This window comes from Astatotilapia calliptera, chromosome 11 (genome assembly GCF_964374335.1).
Source record: "Astatotilapia calliptera chromosome 11, fAstCal68.1, whole genome shotgun sequence".
Taxonomy (NCBI): domain Eukaryota; kingdom Metazoa; phylum Chordata; class Actinopteri; order Cichliformes; family Cichlidae; genus Astatotilapia; species Astatotilapia calliptera.
Genome location: NC_137432.1, coordinates 1,512,906 through 1,528,893, shown reverse-complemented (window position 1 = coordinate 1,528,893; position 15,988 = coordinate 1,512,906). Strand labels below are relative to the sequence as shown.

The 15,988-nt window shown below is 39.0% G+C and overlaps 1 protein-coding gene across 1 annotated transcript; it reads left to right on the top strand.

The window, feature by feature from the left end:
- The first annotated feature begins 5,798 nt into the window (after positions 1-5,798).
- Positions 5,799-14,266, top strand: LOC113032211 (uncharacterized). Its single transcript, XM_026184963.2, has 11 exons — positions 5,799-8,546; positions 9,123-9,211; positions 9,409-9,558; positions 10,825-10,949; positions 11,375-11,511; positions 11,630-11,723; positions 12,026-12,143; positions 12,282-12,505; positions 12,635-12,806; positions 12,985-13,112; positions 13,601-14,266. Exons 2-11 carry the CDS (start codon positions 9,124-9,126, stop codon positions 13,916-13,918), a joined length of 1,554 nt encoding a protein of 517 aa, XP_026040748.2. The 5' UTR covers positions 5,799-8,546; position 9,123; the 3' UTR covers positions 13,919-14,266.
- Positions 14,267-15,988: the final 1,722 nt, after the last annotated feature.

Below are 15,988 nucleotides of genomic sequence, written 5' to 3'. Positions count from 1 at the left end.
GCAGACCACGGCCGCCACAATAATAAAGCATTTTTTATTTAATTATAAATAAATTATTTCTCCTAATTACGTCCTGGGTTTTAAGTAATTAATAATACAAAAGGAAAAATCACAAAAAACATTTAAGGTCATGAAAATGAATTGCGATTTAGCAATTCAATGAGACATCCACCTTATTTATTGAAAAGTATTGGTATCTGTATTGGTATCAGCGATACTGGCCCGTATTTACTTGGTATCGGATCGATACCAAAATATGCAGTATCGCACACCACTATTGCTGCCGCCATATTGGAACCACTGTCATGTACTACTGCTTTTATTTTTGCAGGCAAGATGTCAAAGTTTGTTAACACCTCTTCCATCCATGTCATTATATTGAGATTGAAAATGTGACGTCATTCAGGGGTAAAACCGCAAAGGATTCTGGGTACGAGTGGTAAGCCGTAGTAGCGCATGCAGGCTTTCACATGAAAACAGTCACACAGCGATAAAAAGAAATACAAATAATGGCAAGAAGCTGTTGTAGTATTAACTGCAATAGCCGGTCGCATGACAGCCACGGGAAGCCGATGGGTAAAGAGATCGGTTTTTATTGGATTACGTTGTGGAAGAGAAATTGTTTAAGTCATGTTTCCGAAGTAACAAAGAGGCGACGGATGGCCTGGATTCAACTACCAAATATAACGTTGCAGAACACTCCAGCTCACATGTTAGTCTGATCCAAGCATTCCCACAAAGCTACGTCTTCTGTTGTAGTTATTACGTAATTTATCATAATTGTTGATGTAGGTTACAAATAAGTCTTAATTTGAATTGAATTCGTTGCTATGCTGCTTTGTTCACGGTGGCTTTGCGGGCTAATGTTTGTTGTGTTTTGTAGGAAAACCAGCCTACAAAATGCAGGAATGTGATCCAGACTGGGCCCCTCTATCAGCCTGGGTCAGACCGAGTTTAAAGCTGCTACCACAGCCAGATTTGATCGGTTAAGAAAGAGAGCGAGATCGAAACGTCCCGCATATATGTGCCCAAGTGTTGTATTGAAGCAATCAATTGATGAATAACTTTTCCAGTATGTTGTTTTGAAATGTTTTTTTTTTTTTTTTTGCATTGTTGATTAGTTTTTCGCCGAAGCAGCTAATAAAGCACGATGGATTTTTTTTTTTACAATTTTGCCTCTTTCCTGTAAGATTCTATAATAGAATGAAACAATAATGCCAGTTATAAATAAAAACAATAATTGAATGAATTACGAAACACTCATTTTATTTCTATTAGATCTGAAAATGTTGTGTAACACTACAACCTGAAACAACAAATAGATGCGTTGGCCTGTAACAGCAGCTGTGAGATGGAATAGTCCAAATCACCAAAGTAAACTGGAGCTGGGCTTGTTGCAGGATCTGAAGTTACTAAACATGTTGTGAGTGTGTGCACTCACACTTAGGACCATATAATAATAAATATGTGCGTGATGAAAGTTGTGCAGCATGCTAACGTCCTTACTCCACTCTGTATGCTCGTGTGGGTCTGACCCTTTCAATCCTTAGATTATTTCCTCGTACTTTTTCTTTTGCCTTTTCGTCACGTCTGTCTTTGTATGGAGCTGCCGTGTTCACAGTCGTTTTGTACATAACTGTTTTTGGGGCAAATAAAATGCAAGTAGGGATTAAACCGCAGAATTAATGATTGCCGGTGCCGGAAATACTAGCGCTTGATGCAGTGTTTTGATGTTGTTGCCACTTGTACCCACAATGCAATGTGCGAAAGTCACGTGGTCTGTCAATCTCTATTGGCACCAGCATGCCTGCCCTAAAGAGACATGGTGTCAAGGATGAAACTCTTCATCTTCCAATCTTCACTCAGGAAATGGCAAGACACACCAGGGTAGGGCTCTGCTGCACGACTGGTCCAGACATCAGCAGTCAGGGTGAAGAAACCTTTGACACCTCCAAGGGTCTGCTTTAACTAAAAATATGAGATGATTTGGAACAAAAGTAAGCAGTAGGAAGAAAATGACAGTATATTTTTTCATTATTAATCATGTTTGTCAGTTTATGCATCAAGATTTACATTTATCAATTCACTAATTCAGTTACATCGAATTCAATTAAGTAGGTTAAACAATAAACATTTAACATATCAGTAAAAAAAATCTTCACATAACGTGTGTTACACACTGAAGGAAGACAAGGTTCATCCAACGCAGTTCTGTGCTACTGATGCTTCCTTTACAATAACTGGACTGCGTTACTTTTGTGAGGGATTACATGTAATGGCCCTTTAGCAATCAGCCCTTAGTAAACAGAGTAAATGACAGACAATAAACCAGTAAACAATACACAACATAAGATGCACTGGCTGGTATACCAAAACATTTCTTACAGTTTTAACTGAAAGCAATCAACAGTTTTCCTTCATTTCTGATGGAACAACACGGCTAAGCAATCTAATGCAAGAGACTAACATCACTTAGAGTGGGGCAAAAAAGTATTTAGTCAGCCACCGATTGTGCAAGTTCCCCCACCTAAAATGATGACAGAGGTCAGTAATTTGCACCAGAGGTACACTTCAACTGTGAGAGACAGAATGTGAAGAAAAAATCCATGAATCCACATGGTAGGATTTGTAAAGAATTTATTGGTAAATCAGGGTGGAAAATAAGTATTTGGTCAATAATAAAAATACAACTCAATACTTTGTAACATAACCTTTGTTGGCACTAACAGAGGTCAAACGTTTACTATAGGTCTTTACCAGGTTTGCACACACAGTAGCTGATATTTTGGCCCATTCCTCCATGCAGATCTTCTCGAGAGCAGTGATGTTTTGGGGCTGTCGCCGAGCAACACGGACTTTCAACTCCCGCCACAGATTTTCTATGGGGTTGAGGTCTGGAGACTGGCTAGGCCACTCCAGGACTTTCAAATGCTTCTTACGGAGCCACTCCTTTGTTGCCCGGGCGGTGTGTTTTGGATCATTGTCATGTTGGAAGACCCAGCCTCGTTTCATCTTCAAAGTTCTCACTGATGGAAGGAGGTTTTGGCTCAAAATCTCACGATACATGGCCCCATTCATTCTGTCCTTAACACGGATCAGTCGTCCTGTCCCCTTGGCAGAAAAACAGCCCCATAGCATGATGTTTCCACCCCCATGCTTCACAGTAGGTATGGTGTTCTTGGGATGCAACTCAGTATTCTTCGTCCTCCAAACACGACGAGTTGAGTTTATACCAAAAAGTTCTACTTTGGTTTCATCTGACCACATGACATTCTCCCAATCCTCTGCTGTATCATCCATGTGCTCTCTGGCAAACTTCAGACGGGCCTGGACATGCACTGGCTTCAGCAGCGGAACACGTCTGGCACTGCGGGATTTGATTCCCTGCCGTTGTAGTGTGTTACTGATGGTGACCTTTGTTACTTTGGTCCCAGCTCTCTGCAGGTCATTCACCAGGTCCCCCCGTGTGGTTCTGGGATCTTTGCTCACCGTTCTCATGATCATTTTGACCCCACAGGATGAGATCTTGCGTGGAGCCCCAGATCGAGGGAGATTATCAGTGGTCTTGTATGTCTTCCATTTTCTGATGATTGCTCCCACAGTTGATTTTTTCACACCAAGCTGCTTGCCTATTGTAGATTCACTCTTCCCAGTCTGGTGCAGGTCTACAATACTTTTCCTGGTGTCCTTCGAAAGCTCTTTGGTCTTGGCCATGGCGGAGTTTGGAGTCTGACTGTTTGAGGCTGTGGTCAGGTGCCTTTTATACAGATGATGAGTTCAAACAGGTGCCATTCATACAGGTAACGAGTGGGGGACAGAAAAGCTTCTTACAGAAGACGTTACAGGTCTGTGAGAGCCAGAGATTTTCCATGTTTGAGGTGACCAAATACTTATTTTCCACCCTGATTTACGAATAAATTCTTTACAAATCCTACCATGTGGATTCATGGATTTTTTTTTCACATTCTGTCTCTCTGGTGCAAATTACTGACCTCTGTCATCATCTTAAGTGGGGGAACTTGCACAATCGGTGGCTGACTAAATACTTTTTTGCCCCACTGTAGCTAGCGCACAAACGTTACTAGCGTTACCCACGGATACACTGAATCAACTCTCTTATTTGGTCACATTAAATGCCTTATAAACAAGAAAAACACTCTAAACATGTTACAGTAAATAAGTATCAACTTTACATAAACATATGTAGTGCTCATATACTGCTCTCACCTGAAACACAGCAAAACACCAGTTCTGTGTTACTGACGGCTTCCATTACAATAACTGGTCTTATTTTGCCAGTTTGTCTCAGCCTCCACTGCCACCTTCTGGCAAAACTAAATATCACCCTAACATCACATCAGGGGGGAGCAAATGAGCTTTTGGCTCTGTGCTATGATATGAACTGTTGTCATAACAATAGCAAAAAAAGGTGATGTTGGGTGGGGAGCACGAACTCGTCACAAGAACTTCAACAAGAATTCTGAGACTTGTTTTTGACGCTTAAAATACTCAGGGTGCCACACATGCTTTAACCAAAATTAATTAAATGAATGAATTAAGGAATTGGTTGCTCAGTCAGCAAGCTCTTAATATTATTTCTTCATGAAATGTATTAAATTGTAATACAAATTGCTATTTTGTGTTTGTGGTGTGAGAGAGTAGGGAGAGAGACAGAGAGAGACCAACTTTCACAAAGGTTGCATCATATTTCTTTTCCATCATTTTGGTGAAGTGGGAGTGGCCTGGTAGGTAGTTATCATGGTAATCGGGGTTGAACTGCTTGATCATCTCTTTGAAACCTCAATCATCAACCATGGAGAGGCGTCTCATGTCTATCACCAAGATGTTCAACATTAATTCAGTCAGGATATCTGCTTGCTGGGGTGTGCATGTTGTTGGCTTGGTGACAAAGTTGTCCATTGAAGACAAACACATTTTCTTTTAGCAGTACTGTAACGTACCATTTACAGTCCACACACAGCCCAGGTGAACTACACCTGCAGTGATTCTACAGCATTTCCTCTAAGTTCAGCTATGAAAAATTGTGAATACATCCTCTCAGATAGCAATCCATAGAGACAGCACTGGAATTCCCATTCACAAACGTATACATCTGCAAATAACTTTTAACTGCAACTGACCCAAGCGTAATTATAGTGTTGTGTGCGTCTTGTATTTGTCATGCTTTTCACTTCAAAACCAACCTTTTAATTTTAGCCTAGCAGAGAATTTGTGGTCCTCAAATCTGTGGATACAGTTTACAAATATATGTACCTCAATTTTATGTGGAAGAAGTCGGTCACAGATGGCTTCCACAGCTTGTGTTGTTGAATCGCCAACTGTATCGTCTGTTTAACCACTCGATTAAATCTCTCAATTTGCCCAGTAGCAGTGCAAGATGAATGGTGATGGCGAATTTGTCTGTCTTCTATTAAGGCAGCAAAGGCAGCAGAGGTTCTCTGAACACCGCTTTGTATTGTAATAACAGTGTTTGTGTTAATGTTCTGAGTAAAAGCAGCCTCTGGCCATTTCCTATAATAATCAGTCAGATTATTAGATTAGATTAGTGATTATAACTACAAGAATCAGTGCTCCTTCAGCAAACATACCTAGATGCTGGAGGATCAAAGTCAAATTAACTCACAGTGACTACAGCAAACTTATGCCATGGGCCATCTGGCAGAGGTAAAACTGGTCAATCAACTGGCACAAATGACAGAAGTGAATGGCATTGATCACCTCTGTGTCCATGTTCAGCCACCAGTAGAGTTCACTTAGTCATTGCTTTGTCTGCAGCACTCCCTCATGAGACTCGTACGCAGTGGAAATCAGGTCAGGATGCAAAGCCATGAAAAACAAAAAGGTGGTAGAAAGAGTATTATGAGCAGTATTTGAGAAGGGCAACAAATACAGGGTCAGTGTCATCAACATGTACAGAAGCACCACTGGAACCAGCTGATGGAGCAGCAGGAAAGGGCAAGAAGTACGTGCAGTCCGCTGCAGCATTGATGGTGGTCTGTCCGTAGGATAAAGTGGCGTTCCCAAAGGTATCTACCCCAACATTCAGCAGCCTGCATGGCGTGAGCAGAGTGTAACAACTGATACTTTACCAGTCACATGTCAGAACTCTGTAGCTCATGTCATACACACAGGGAGCATCCTGTCCTGCTCACTCATGCTACATCCTGTCTGGGTAATTCCTGTATTCAAAATACAAAAACAGGATGCCAAAGTCATCTATCACTAAAAATTCTCACTACATTTGCAGCTTGTCTGTGCTTTTGAAAATAAAACCTTTGCCTTGTTTTTAGCAGATCATTAAAGTGAAACTCATATTCATTGTGGAATAGTACCAGCAGAGTGATTTACAAACTCACGAGCCTGACAAAATATAGGGAAATGAGAGCTCCTATTTTGCTCCTATAAGACTATTCTGGGAATAACAGTCATTTTTATTCTAGAGCCCTTTGCGCTCAGAGGAAACTGGATTCATTATAACAACAACACTGCTATTGTTACATTCAGAATTATTTGTGCATGAAGATATCCACTTCTCCCAGTGTTTTGGCAAAATTGACAATGCAGAAATCACAGCAAAACAAACACCATACATCAAACAGCTAAAAGGTGTCAAAAGAACCGCTTGGATTATCACAGCCTTAGATAACAGAAATGCGTGTTGACACACACACACACACACACACACACACACACACACACACACACACACACACACACAGTCTTCTCCCACCACTAATCTGTAATCAGACTGCTATCCTTGCTGTCAACTGAGAAATTCTCTAATCATCTTAATGCATAACAGCCTTTTTAGTAAAACTGGGTCATTTTACTTTTACTTTCCGATTGCAAAATACTTTTTAAATGCAAGGGCTCAAACAACATTTGCCTTGATTGCATTGCAAGTAAAGTAAAGTAAATTTCTGAAATAGAAAATTAAATCTGGACTATGATCTTAATATTGCCAATGGGATAGGAATCTATTGACACAGATTGGCATGAGATACAACGGCCGAACTAAAGAGGAGCAACAGAGGCTGCAAGGGTGGAGCGAGGAAAGCGGATCACCGGAGGCGATTCAAACCATCAATCCCAACAGTGATAATGGGCAACGTGAACACATTACAGAATAAGATTGATGAACTGTCTGCTCTCAACAACCACCGACTCTACCGAGAGTGCAGTTTGTTTATCTTCACGGAGACGTGGCTAACCGAGCTAACGCCGCAGGCTAACATAGACCTATGTGGATTCACATCCATGAGAGCTGATAGGGACACACAGGCCAGCGGAAAAAGCGTTAACAACAGATATTGTAACCCTGGACACGTCTCCGTGAAAGTATAGGTATGCCGTCCGGACCTGGAGCTGTTAGCCATTAGCTTGCGGCCATATTATCTACCTCGCGAGTTCAGTGATGTGATCTATGTGTGTGTTTACATTCCTCCGAGGGCCTACGCAACAGCTGCCTGTGAGAATTCTTTACAAATCCTACCATGTGGATTCATGGATTTTCTTTTCACATTCTGTCTCTCACAGTTGAAGTGTACCTCTGGTGCAAATTACTGACCTCTGTCATCATTTTAGGTGGGGGAACTTGCACAATCGGTGGCTGACTAAATACTTTTTTGCCCCACTGTATGTACTGAAACCAACTACTTCCGCTTGTCAGCTTAAGTTAAAATGTAAATTTTTTCCTCTGATTATTTTTTTTTAGCATTTTTTTACTGAGTTTGTTACAAATATTCAGGTTAAAAAAACTGTCGGAATTATTTTTAATGAGTTATGTTCACAAAGTCACATGTACAGTACTCTGTACAGGCCTTTAAAACAAATAAAAATTAAACAGCTGTCGGCAGAACTGTAGGACTGAACAACTTCAGATCCCGAGTGTGTGAGGACAGAGAAGGATCAGCTCTATTTCAGATTTGAGATAAACTTTATATTTCAGTTTGTGATGATTCTGTTTGTGATTACAGGAGCCGTCCTCAGATTCAGACCTCAGCACCACCCAGTGACAGCAGACAGATCATCCTATATCTTCACTCTTTGTAGTAACTCCAAAATTAACTGAAGAAAACAGTACAAAGGTTAAAGTACCACATGTGCTGTCACTGAAAGCTGCAGCTGTTTTATTGATAAAGTTAAAGACAACAAGTCAAAAGGATTAATCACCCCTGTAACTGTGTCACTATACATCAGCATTAACAGGACCTCAGTTTGGTGTTTCAGAAAGCTGCTGATCTCAGACCTGCACAACTTCTGTTTTAAACACTGAATGTACTCACACAGGAAAACGGAGAGAGTAATTTTTCCAGAGTCAACATCATTTTCATCTAAAAGAGTAGTTATTGCACGTTTTGGAACCTAATCACTTCAATTGGCCGCTAGAGTTGGAGCCAAAAAACAGAGGAAATTCTATCAGAGTAATATAGAACGACCACGCCCATTTTCGCTTCTTAAGTTTCGTTTCTGCCGCCATTTTCTTATCCCGCAGTGGAACGGAGGCGACTGTCAGCATAAGCCAGGTAAGTGAGCAAAGTGCTAAATAATGATTTTATATAGAATAAAATGTGGAGTTTTTGTTTATGTGAAGGGTAATGCATGTATTATATTACAGCTTCTGAGTTTGTGGGTCTTACATGCTACATAATTGCCAAGGTTTATGCTAATGTTAGCTTCCAACAAAATTAATGTTGTTCGACCACTCAGACAGCTATATTTCAATAAACTTAATTTAGCATTGCTGAATAGCTGTTTTTAGGTAGTATAATTGACCAGGGAAGTGTGTTTTTAACAAATCCTGTGCACCAATGTTTTATCCAAAATGGTAGGTGAGCACATGTTTTTTACTCAGAATTGAATTGTGTGCATGGTTGCAGTCTGTAGCCCCTAGTGTATTAGATTAGCATTATACAAACTTCCTATTGCTGCAATGTAGAGCTTTCTATTACTTATGTGTTTTTTTTTACATGCTTTTTCATCAGAACAGAGCATCGTGAGATTGTAAGACATACAAGGAATATATGTGTGTGTTTTGTTCAATTTTGCAAGTATTTGTAATAAATCAGATTATTTAACAATATCCTTTTCATATCATGAAGGATGCAAGCTGTGCGTGTAAAGTATAGAGAACAACAAAAGTACATCTGTTTTGAGGGCCAACTGACCTACACATCGTTTTTGGAATGTGGTGAGTAAAAAAATCAAAGTTTCCAGTGTGTTTCATAGCTTGTGTGAATAAGTCAAGCTTTGGGGATGGTGCTATAATAGCTGCTATACCAAATGTTTAGGCTTTTTTTCTGGTTCAGTCTATGTAATTTCACTTTTTTTTTTGCCTTGTTCTGGTATTAATTTCAAATGTATAATGCAATTTTATAATGTTCACAGTTGCCAAGAAGTTCAACATTCCAAACTTGGACTTCAAAGTTTTTGATGACTCAAAGACTGAAGTTGATGAGGATGTTTTTGATTTCCTTATGAAAAAACAAAACCTTGGTGTGCTAGAGATTTGTCAAGCACAAGGTCCAAATCCAGATGGTAAGTATCTTGGAATGTCATCATCATCGTCATTTTTAAACTTTTAATTGACCGGGTAGTGGGGAGAGAAACCACAGTCCAGTTTATTTCCTGGTTGCAAGTGGAGAGGGTGTGCAGTTACGTAAGCACAGTCAGTTGTCCTATCAAATTACTTGGTCCAAATATTAAGATTGGCCAAACTTTTTTCAGGATCCCACGGGAATGGAATAATGATGAGTTTCTATCTCTGATGGAATTTTTAACAGTTTAATGTCCCATCAGCTTGGTAACAGCATTTTAACTTAAGCAAAGAAAAATCTAACATCTGCAGAAAGGTAAATGTCACTAGAATCACTCAATCACTGAGCCACTGTGTCATTCATGCTTTAACCCTTGTATGGTGTTCGGGTCTGTGAGACCCGTGTTCAGTTTTTTCAAAAGAAAAATTAAACAATTAATTATTTTTTCACGTGTAAATGTGTTGTGTCTTTCCACTCACTCCACTTGATTATAACTGATTTATTTATAACATTTTATATAAAAGAAAAACGAGAAGCACATTAATTCATAAATGTGATCTAACAAAGGTAAAGGGAAAAAATTAACCATGTTTGCTGTTCATATGTCTTGTAATTGGGATGAAGTAAACATCTGTTGAGTAATTTAACATAAAATTGTTTGATAGTGTTAATTTGGAAAGCCAAAACTCTAGCGGGTCCACCAGACCCATGAACACTGGCTGAGTAACAAAAATACGAACACCACACAAGGGTTAAGTCCTGGCTAGTAGAACATGTTCTGTGTAAGGCAAGCTAATAAATTTACTGAATTGTTTTCAAATAATCCTATATTTTGCTGGGTACTACAATGTTTATGATTGTGTAAATAACACTAACCATCATACGAACTTAAACAAGAAGGCAAGAAGACATGAAACACTAAACATATAAAGGCTAATTTACATCATGGAGCCCTGTTCTCAAAAACTGACATGGATTTAACTATTTCTGAAGCTGGATTTAAGAAATAACTGCTAAACATTTAAAAAGATTTTCTGTTTGTTATGGAATGTGATGTCATGTGGTTGGTTGTGACTAATAAACTTAAATTAGTTTATGTTATCGATTCTGTCACTCATTGGCTAAAACAGGAACATCAAGGCACTACAACTAAAAATCTTCAACACTGCTCACTCATAAAGCACTTTACAAACCCAGCTACATGAACCTCATTGTTGCAGTCAGGGGCAGCACAAAAGTGACCTCTATAATTTTTATGATTTGATAGATTCTTCTGCAAGCACCTCCTTTACCAGTTCCAGTGGAGAAATTGAAGTGGACTCTGATGACACCATATTATTGGAACACAGTCCTACAACAAGACGGAGAGCTGACGACACTTCTCTTGCCCGAGTAAGCTATGTAGTTTGCTGTATACCCTTTCAGAAAGTTGACACAAATTTGAATATATTATATGTATTATTATCACTGTCATAAAAGCACAAGATTCTGCTGTCTTTCCTTCAGCACAGGTCTGCAAATTGTAGACCAGATCGGCAACATAAAAAGTTAGTGTGCTTGAGAGACAGACAAATTTAAGGGTAATTATTTGTGCTTTTTAACAGAACTTTAGGTGGCTTTGAAGCACAGTGATCATGAATATCTAATGAACCTCAATTCTATACTAAAACATACTTAAAAAAAAAAACATGTATTCGTGACTATAGACCTTTGATTTGATCTAGAACGAACCTGAAAGCTTTTTTAGTATCACAAGAAAAATATTTATGATATATTGATTATATATTATTATATTGCTCTATTTTACTGTAACTTAGATGGTTGAAGATGTTCTAAAGAACAAACCAGGAGGAGAGAGGATCATCAATGAGTATGCCCGGACAAAAAGCCTAACGGATAGCAGACGGCGTGACATGGTCAAGATATTAGTTGCACATATGACAAGTGAACATGGGTATGCTGACATAGTTATTTCATAAGTATATATATGATAAATTCATTTATCATTTATTCATTCATTTATTTTCTTAGAGGTGGTATTTAGACTTTCAACTTTGTGTTTGTCTGTGTAGGACAAGTCCTTCAAGACGTGTTAAAGAGAAATATGCAAAGGGTATCATCACGCTGTTCCCATACCTGGCTGATCCTAGGAGCAGGCTGGGCTATGTAAGTACAAAAAAGAATAAGTTCAAACAATTTACTTTTCACTCGTGAATGTAAGACATTTTTCAGGCATGAAATATATGTAGAATTTACTTAACAGTTTGGCTCTGGATTGAGTAAAGCTGAAGATGTTTTTCTTTTCGCAGGACTTTCCTCTGTGCTGCCTTTTCTTAACTCTCATTATTTAAATCCCTTTAGAGTTCAGCGCTCCAGTCCCGAGCAAGGGAGCTCAATTGCTGCAATTTTCAGATTGAAAGTGTAAATATATTTTAACATGTTAATTAAAATATTTCATTTAATTTTAGGAGCATTTTTACAATGCAGAAGATGGGAGTGGGTATCTGGCTTGGAGATTGAAGTTTATCCAAAAGGAAGCTTCTAATGGACAAAACAAGACTCCCAGAATGTCAAAAACGCAAATGGGTATGTGATATTGTTAGTAGTTATAATTCAAGTCTCACTCATCTGGAGACTAAACTGCATGCATGAAAATTCTAGCTGAGTTCTCAAGCCTTGTAGGACACGGTGTCACTTTTTTGTCTTATTCATATCCACTGTTAGGGGGCCCAACATCTGATAGAGACTGTTTCAGAGAAGACAACTGCCTAATGACAGACAGCTTGTGTTCTGAGGCTATTGCACTGATGAAACATACAGCTGATGAAGGAATTGTTATGATGAAGATGAAGCAGACCTTCAACTATCGCCAAAAGATGATTCATGATCCAGTGAAGTCATCTGATATCTTTTTGGACTTCCCAAGATTCCTGGATATAGGAGGATTAGTATGTTTATCTTACCTTCAACTTCCCTCACTGTTACATTTATAAGTTGAGGTGCATCTGAGAAAAAAGTGAGCATAAAAGTTGTTTGATACAAGGAGTTTCAAAAACTTAATTTCATCTCTTCTGCAGATTGAACAAGATTTTACTTTGATGTTCGATGAAGCCACCTCTGTGAAGTTCCTGGAGAAGTGGCCCACTATCTACAAGCAGAAAGTCCTCGAACAAAGCCGTGGTCTCACGCAATCAGATGACCTTCAGTACCTTGTGCAAAATGCTGAATGCACAATAGAAGTGGAAAATGGTGAGATAAAATAAATGGAATTTTATTGTTATGTTTTAATTGGAGCATTTGAAAGTGTAACACCGTCACCTGCTGTCGCTTTTTTTTTTTTCAAAACTTTATAATGTAAGTGTTAACAGAGTTGCAGATAACGTGTTTTGGCAGCTAATTATTGTTTCCAATTTACTTATGTTTCCAGGATGGGACAGTGACATGTCATCCATTTTGATCCTTGTACACCTGTTACCACCATCACCTCATGGCCGCAAGAGACCAGGAAAGCTCTCAGCCAGACAAGCCTGTGACCATCTTGTCAAGTTTGTCAAGGTAAAGTTACAGTAAAGGAAACATAACTAGTTATATTTACATTGATAACAATATTTCAGACGAACTAAAAGGTATATGTTTAAATACAACTATGAATTTAGTCATTACCAAGAGATGTATACAGCTCAGTCAAGCAGCCTTTATGTCTTCCACAACCATATGTAGGCTGTATTTGCAACATCACACATTTCTTTTATCACTTGAGTAAAGTACACAAACAACAAGTCATTCCAAACTTTAAGTTCATTGTAAATAGAAATGCTACAATTTCAACAAATTAACTGTCATGGTAATTAACATATTTATATAGATTATATCTGCATATAGATTTTTGTAGATATACAGATAACAGATACTAGTTTTGACAAGCTAGTAGTTAAAATTGAACTAGTTTTGTCTGTTTTGTATCTGTCCTTAATTCTGTCAGCTTCTTGTTTTTTAACCGAAGTCTTATCATGTTGGAACGTTTATCTGTCTTTGTGTCACAGACGGGAACTAGCATCCAGGGGCATCTCGATGGCATCACGGAGAGCCTTCAACCATACCTTCTTGCAGTGGGCACTCAGAGGAATGTGATTCACAAGTACTTCATTGTGATAGACAAACATGCAGTACCTTGTAAGTCACCAGGCTCTCTTGCTTGTTTTGATGAGCTTTTCAAAGCTCACTTTGTCTTTGGTACATCATATAACCACGATCTGGTCAATATGTACAACTTCCTGCAGACCACCATTTACGAGATAGATGTTGATACAACCAAAGTGAATCCTAGGGTTGCAGAGTTGAGGGCTCGGATGCTGCGTTGAATTTTTTTTTTCTACTAAGAGTGTTGAGCTGGAATGTTTTGTTTCATTTGCAAGAGGTCCCAGACAAATGCTAATTCCTTGATAAAGCATTTCAAAGTGATCCATGGACTCTGTTCTGGTAAGACTCTTCGTCTTAAAGGTGGCCAGTTTGGTTGTGCTCAAGTTTATGGCACATTTTCTGGGTTCAAGTTTTGTGTACAAGAGATGGACCTCATGTAATTTGTGTTGAAGAGCTTTTCTGTTGTAAAGCATTTGATTTACAGGTGTCATACAGTGATAGTGATTCCAGTTTTTATATTGTACCATACTGTTTCCTGTGAACAATAAAGGTGGCTGTTAAAATATAAATAATTTCTGATTTATTTATTGTACCTTGCAGTGAATGATAATACATAGAGGGTGAAATAAAGTCACATATTTTTCTTCTTTTAATTCTATTTAGAGTAAAATTTAGTTGTATGTAAAATTTTAATTCTATTTGGAGTGAAAATGTTGTTCTATTTGAAATAAATTAGAATTCAATTCTGAGTAAAATTCTGCTCTATTTAGAATAAAATACTATGTAGAGTAAAATTCTGTTCTACTCAGAGTAAAATTAGGGTGGAGTTGTTTTTATTTTATACTAAACTGAGTAAATTATCATCATGTGTATTAAAATATTTGCACTGAATAGAGTAGATTTAACTCTGAAAGTTTAACTCTACCGTAAGAGTAAACTTTACTCCATTTAGACTGGGACCAAATACTGTCTTTTTTAGAGTAAAATTTTTTTCAATTTGAGTAAAATTTACTCAGTGAATTTTACTGTGCAGCTACATGAAGATGATGTTTTCTCTGACACAATTAAATAAAACCTGATTAAAGTCAAAGGTTGTTACTTGTATTTGAACTAAAAACTTGTGATCTGGAATTCTTTCACTGTTTTTGACAATAGTGTGTTATTTATCATAAAGTAATTCAGAGTCATTCATACCAGTCAGTGTGCGGCACGGTGGTTAGCACTGTTGCCGCACAGCAAGAAGGTCCTGAGTTCAATTCCAACATCAGGCCGGGGTCTTTCTGTGTGGAGTTTGCATGTTCTCCCCGTGTTTGCGTGGGTTCTCTCCGGGTACTCCGGCTTCCTCCCACCGTCCAAAGACATGCAGCTTGTGGGGATAGGTTAATTGGATGATTGCCACTAGGTGTGAATGTGCGAATGAGTGCGAATGGTTGTCTGTCCCTGTGTGTTAGCCCTGCGACAGACTGGCGACCTGTCCAGGGTGTACTCTGCCTCTCGCCCTATGACAGGTGGGATAGGCTCCAGCGCCCCCCGCGACCCTGAAAAGGATAAGCGGAAGCGAATGGATGGATCATACCAGAGTAACCAGAGAGCACAACATATATTTTACTTTCTACTAGAGATGGACCGATCCGATATTACGTATCGGTATCGGTCCGATACTGACCTAAATTACTGGATCGGATATCGGAGAAAAATAAAAAATGTAATCCGATCCATTAAATATCATGAAAGCACCTCACAAAACTTGCAACACGCCGTAACTCACCTCAGAACGTTAGCAGTCGGAGCAGTATGCATCACGTGATAGAGCGGCTGTGGCATGCGGGACCTGTCGGTGGTCTGGATAGCATGTGGAGCTTCGCTAGCAACCTGGCATTTCATCTCCGACAAAGTTATCCCCGAGAGAAGTAAAGCAAGTGTGTAAGTCCATCTCTGAATGTTTGTAAAGCATTCCCACGTTAAGCTTAACAAGCGACTGCCTCTCGCTCTCCGGCTGCTACTTCAATCGTGAAACTGATCAGCTGATCGGCTTTTCTGTCGCGACTCCGTCTCTCTTGTTTGTTTTTGGCCCACTTTGCACCAGAAAGAGGAAACCAGCGGCTGAACAACAGCAGAACGTTTAAGCTTGATAAGCTGTTGTTAGAATTTATTTAATATTACTTTCTACTCGAGGATCTTTTTCTACGCAGCTGACGGCTGGTAACTGTGCAGGGGCGGATCTAGCAAAGTTTAGCCAGGGGGGCCGATAGGGCATGAACAGGGAAAAGGGGGCACAAAGACAGACTTTT